Source organism: Microtus pennsylvanicus, chromosome 15 (genome assembly GCF_037038515.1).
Source record: "Microtus pennsylvanicus isolate mMicPen1 chromosome 15, mMicPen1.hap1, whole genome shotgun sequence".
NCBI classification, from domain to species: Eukaryota; Metazoa; Chordata; class Mammalia; order Rodentia; family Cricetidae; genus Microtus; species Microtus pennsylvanicus.
In genome coordinates this window covers 1,766,617-1,772,721 of record NC_134593.1, presented here as the reverse complement: position 1 = coordinate 1,772,721, position 6,105 = coordinate 1,766,617, and the positions used below count along the sequence as shown (strand labels likewise).

Sequence of the window (6,105 nt, the reverse complement as noted above, 5' to 3'; positions counted from 1 at the left end):
TCCCATAGATTTGGGCATGTTGTGTCTTTATTTTTGTTGAATTCAAGACAGACTTTAATTTCTTTCTTTATTTCTTACTTGACCCAGGGGTGGTTCAGTAGTTGACTGTTCAGTTTCCATGAGTTTTTAGGCTTTCTGGGGTTAGAATTGTTGCTGAATTCTAACTTTATTCCATGGTGATCCAATAGTACATAGGTGGTTACTACAAATTTTTGTATTTGTAGATGTTTGCTTTGTTACCAATTATGTGATCAATTTTTGAGAAGGTTCTATGAGATGCTGAGAAGAAGGTATATTCTTTTCTGTTGGGTGGAATGTCTTATAGATGTCTATTAAGTCCATTTGTTTCATTACATCTGTTAGTTTCCTTATTTATCTGTTAAGTTTCTGTATTGTTGAATTGTCCATTGGTTAGAGAAGAATGTTGAAATCTCCTATTATTAGAGTGTGGGGTTTGGTGTATGCTTTGAGTTCTAGTAATGTTTCCTTTACATATGTGGGTGCTTTTATATGAGGGGTATAGATATTCAGGATTGAAACTTCCTCCTGATGAAATTTTCCTGTTATGAGTATAAATTATTCTCCATCTCTTCTGATTGATTTTAGTTTGAAATAAATTTTGTTAGATATTAGTATAGCCACACCCACTTGTTTCTTAGGTCCATTTGATTGGAAAACCTTTTCTCAACCCTTTACCCTGAGGTAGTGTCTGTCTTTGAGGTTGAGGTGTGTTTCCTGTAAACAGCAGAATGTTGGATCCTATTTTCGTATCCATTCTCTTAACCTGTTCCTTTTTATAGGTGAATTGAGTCCATTGATATTGATATTAATGACCAGTGATTCTCAACTCCAGTTATTTTTTTTTTTGGTGGTAGAGTTTGTATGTTTTCCTTCTTTGAGTTGTGTTGGTGGAGGTTTGTCTTGTGTTATTATGCATGTTGTTGGCTTCCTTGGGTTGTTATTTTCCTTCTATTACTTTCTGTAAGGCTGGGTTTGTGGCTACGTATTTTGTAAATCTGCTTTTGTCCTGGAATATCTTGTTTTCTCCCTTGATGGTAAATGCAAGCTTTGCTGATTATAGTAGTCTGGGCTTGCATCCATAATCTTTTAGTATCTGCAGCACATCTATTCAAGACCTTCTGGCTTTCATGGTTTCCATTGAGAAGTCAGGTGTAATTATGATAGGTTTCCCTTTATATGTTACTTGACCTTTTCCCCTTGCAGCTCTTAATATTCTTTCTTTATTCTGTATGTTTTGTGTGTTGATTATATGGCGAGGAGATTTTTTTTATCCAGTCTATTTGGTGTTCTGTATTCTTTATGTACCTTCATAGGAATATCCTTCTTTAGGTTGGGAAAGTTTTCTTCTATAATTTTGTTGAATATATTTTTTGGGCCTTTGATCTGTATTTCTTATCCTTCTTCTACCCTATTATTCTTAGGTTTTGTCTTCTCATGGTGTCCCAGATTTCCTGGATGTTTTGTGTTAAAAATTTGTTGGATTTGTTGGGTTCTTTAATTAATGAGTTTATTTCCTCTATAGTATTTTCAGTGTCTGAGATTCTTTCTTCTATTACTTGTATTCTGTTTGTCATACTTGTGGCTGTAGTTCCTCTTCATTTACCCTGATTTTCCATATCCAGCCTTCCCTCGGTTTGTGTTTTTCTTATTACCTCCATTTCATTTTTCAAGTCTTGAACTGTTTCCATTACATGGTTGATTATTTTCTCTTGGTTTTCTTGGGTATCTTTGAGAGATTTATCCATTTCTTCTACATATTTGTTTGTCTTCTCTGTTTCTTTAAAGCAGTTTTTCACATCCTGGTTAAGGTCCTCTATTATTTTCATAATGTTACATTTAAAATGATTTCTTCTACTTCTTCTGGATTAGGGTGTTCAAGTCTTCTTGTTGCTTGATCCCTGGATTTTGGTGTTGTCATGTTGCCTTTCAGATTGTTGGGATAATTCTTCTATTGGTGCCTGTCCATCTCTTCCTTCAAATACAGCCAGGAGAGTCTTGGTGTCTTGGTCCAATATTTGCTGTGACTGACTCTGTACTTGGGGAATTTTCTTGGTCTGGCATCTTTTAGGGCTCCTAGGCACTGGATCTGGTTGTGTTGGTGGATCTAAGGACCCTGCAGATAGAAAGGAGTGCCCTCTGGCTGGATCTCCTCAGTACAGGTACAGGATCAGTTTCTGAGCCAAGGACCTTGCAGACAATATGGCAGACTTGGGGGGTCATGTGGAACAAAGAAGCTCTGCAGCAGGAGTTGGAGGGGTCCTGTACTTCCTTCTGGACTGTCTGCTTGGGGGCATACACTGACCCTTCTGGATGGATCTCCTCAGCATAGGAACAGGGACTCATCAATAGCTTTAATTATTATGTTATCCAATATAAATAACTGAGACATTGTGTTTGTCTTGAGCATACATAAGACCTCAAAGCCTTAGGCTGTATAGAACCCAGAAATTAAGAAGGGGATGTGATTGGCCAGGGCAGATGCTCAGTATGGGCTGATAAGTCTAGCCCTTCTGCATTAAGTTTATCTTTCTAAAGATAATGTGTGATTTGTTTACCCACATTACCTGGAACCACTCTATTTTATAAAGATAAATTGCATATGCTCATCTTGTGTTACTTGTAATTTTCATTTGAGGGCATTGTCTGGTCACTTTATAATAGTGTAGATCCATCTTTCCATTGTTCTGCTCTAAACAGTCAAAGGATTTGTGAAGGAGCTGTGTTGTATTCTAAAAGACCACAATAATGTGGCCATATTATCTTGGCACATAGGAAATTGCAATAATTGATCCCAGGTCCCGTTACTAGAGGAGAATCCTTCCTCCAAATACAACTGGTTTCTGGTGTGAGGCTCCCAGATATTTGCCTAGCTTGAGGTTTAGACACCTCACTTTTCCATCTTTCCTTTTACCCATTGTTATGTTAAGCGTCAGATGATTCTGCAGTTAGTCAGTCAGTCTTGGGGCTGGGAGAAGAAGTTCTCATCCTAGAGAATGCAGAGAAGACTATTTTGCTTTCATATAAAAAGAGTGGGATGGTTGTTTCCATCTTTAAAATCTACTAGGACACTAGAAGGGCTTTAATCCTTCAGTAACTATCAGGACACAAAATGGTAGAGGAATAGCCATTTAAAGTACAGAGCCTGTTTCCATGCAACAGACTCCTTATGCTCCCATTGGTCACTCTGTATCTCTGCTTTCCAATTTCAACAGGAACAAGATTGTAGGTAACATTAATGTTTAAGTCAGAGACACTTGCCCATTTCCACAGAGTCACAAGAAGGGCCAGAAAGGGTCCCACTGAATGTACAATCAAATGGAAAAAAATCCTGGTCCCACTCAGCCAGAGTGACAGACCCTGGCAGTGAAAGAAATCTGGATCCAGGGAAAATTTTGAAATATAGACTCAACTTTCTTCATATTTCTATTGAGTTTTTCTAATAGTGGAGAACTTCAGTGAGATCACAGACAAGGGACCAACCAAGGGAGATATCCTTCCTGTTGTAGTGTTTAAGAGTAATGTCTGTATAGAGTCATTCACTTGCATTTGGTCTGAGTAAGAAACAGATTGAGAGGACCACACAGAACATATTGTTCTGGTAGGTACCACAGGGTCTTAGCCTATAGGAAATGACAGAAGAACTTATTCAGAGGCCTGATTTAGCTTTTTGAGTTACACTGGGTCATTTCTTTGGGAAATTGTATTTGAAAATTGCTCAGATTTCATCCTTAGTCAGGATGGTTTGTGAATGAGTGGAGCAGATCGTCAAACTTTTCTTGGGAATGTAGAAAAGGACACAAGCCCTCTTCTTGTTCTTCCATGTGGTAGGATATTTGATCACATTATAAAACCTAAGACAGTTAAAAAAAAATCAACCTCAGATCAAGAGGTAGAGCCAGCAACTACATTGCAGAAATTAGCTATTGAGAATACAGAGGAACCACAAAGATGAATAGAAAGATGCACAGGAAAAAGTAGGAAGGAAATGGAGTTTGGCATTTTTTTTTGGCATGACTGGAGAGGTACTCTCTTTCTGGGTCTCTGACCTAAAAGGAAGAACAGCTAGTTCCTTCTCTGCCTCTCTGAGGTAGCAGGTTTTCACCCTAACATCTGACTCTCTAGTCTTTATTGATAAAAAAAATGATAGAGATTTAGTTAGAAATCTATATCTTTGGCAACAACAGAGCCTCTGCTGACAAACAAGAAATCCCACAGGTCTGCAGCTTTACTAGTGGGTTGCTAATCTGGGGCCACAGGACCAACATAGCAGTTAAAATATCAGTAGATTCATGTGCAGTCACTAAACCTACAGAAAAACAAAACTCCATGGTAATTTGTCCTAAACTAGGCTTGGAACTTTGGTACTCTAGACAGTCCTGTTTTTGAAGACGTTACTGAGTCTCACCAGGGTCTGGCAATTGTCATGCAAAGTTTGTAGGACCAATGGAACATACTGCTAGGCCTGACACTGGGCTACTATTAGAACTATCTTTCAGTTTTACATGTATTTATAAATAAAGGAGTGGTGACATATTCAGTGCCAGGTTTTATATGCCACAATTTGTATTATATACACTGATTTAACAAAGTTTTTCTTTGTTTGATGGTTCAAACAAGAGGAAATGTTTATTATTGGAAAATATTCAAATTAAAAATGATGAAAAATGACATTAAATCATCACTACTAATGAAACAGTAATACATTTCTATAAATTTCCCTTTATTGGTATATGTTACAAACATATGAAGAAAAACAATACATTATCCATAGTCTTTATCTAGCCATGCTATTCAAAGACTATGGTAATTATGTACTGCTCAGTCTATAAGTTCTCCACAAAGTTAACTTGTTTGACCCATAATTTTCTCATAGCTTTCTTCATTTCCTGATTTCTCAGTGTGTAAATAATAGGATTCAGTAAGGGAGTAATAGCAGTATATAACAGAGCAAGCGTTTTACTGCGTGCAAAACTGCCAAATGGCCAGGCATAAATGAAAATACAGGGTCCAAAGAACAGAGTGACCACCATTATGTGGGCAGACAATGTGGACAGAGCCTTGGAAAGCCTGCCAGGTGATTTATGCTTTACAGTGACCAGAATGACAATGTAAGAAAGGAGCAAGAGGATGAAACAGATAAAAGACAGCAGCCCACTGTCAGCAATGACAAATAACTCCAGAGTGTTTGTTTCAATACAAGCAAGCTTGATTACCAGGGGGAGATCACAAAATATGTTATTTACAATATTGTGGCCACAGAAAGGCAAATTGACTATCAATACCATCTGACTCATGGTGTGTATGAAACCAATTGTCCAGGAAAGTAATACAGATACATGCAGCAACCTGTGATTCATAATTGTCCTGTAGTGCAGGGGTTTGCATATGGCCACGTATCTATCAAAGGCCATGACTATCAAAAGTGTCATTTCAGCACCCCCAAAGAGGTGCATGAAGAACATCTGGGCCATGCATCCCCATAGAGAGATACTCTTGTGTTCTGCAAGCAAGTCTCTGATCATCTTGGGGGTTGTGACAGTGGTAATACACATGTCCAGAAAGGAAAGGTTTCCAAGAAGAAAGTACATGGGAGAATGAAGGGTAGAATTAGCTGTCACTGTGGCTATAATGAGACTGTTGCCCACCACAGTTGCACCATAGATCAAAGAAAATGTCACAAAGAAGAAAATCTGAAGTTGCGAATCTCCAGAAAATCCCACTAAAATAAATTCTGTCACAGATGATCCATTTTCATAATCCATTAATTCAGTTCAGAAAGCTTCTGGAAGTTCTTTAAATACAATGAGGTAAAAAACAAAAGCAAGCCACAGTTATTGTTAGTAAGGATATATTTTTGTTATCAGTACAATATTGGTTGATGATTTGAAAACATTCAATGTAACATATTAATATGACTGAATATAACTTGAAATGATTTTAAGCATCACAAACCTTGAATACAATATTTTTATACAAAATAGAAATCATTTGAATGGGTGAAAGTTCTATCACTTTATTTTATCATATGATATATTTTAGTAGATCCTCTATTTTTTTATACTTTTGTTCACATAGAAATAAAAA

At 37.2% G+C, this 6,105-nt stretch overlaps 1 protein-coding gene across 1 annotated transcript; it reads right to left on the bottom strand.

Moving 5' to 3' along the window:
• Nucleotides 1-4,844: 4,844 nt before the first annotated feature.
• On the bottom strand, nucleotides 4,845-5,783 carry LOC142836101 (olfactory receptor 4L1-like). Its single transcript, XM_075950114.1, has one exon. The coding sequence runs from the start codon at nucleotides 5,781-5,783 to the stop codon at nucleotides 4,845-4,847; it is 939 nt and encodes a 312-aa protein (XP_075806229.1).
• Nucleotides 5,784-6,105: the final 322 nt, after the last annotated feature.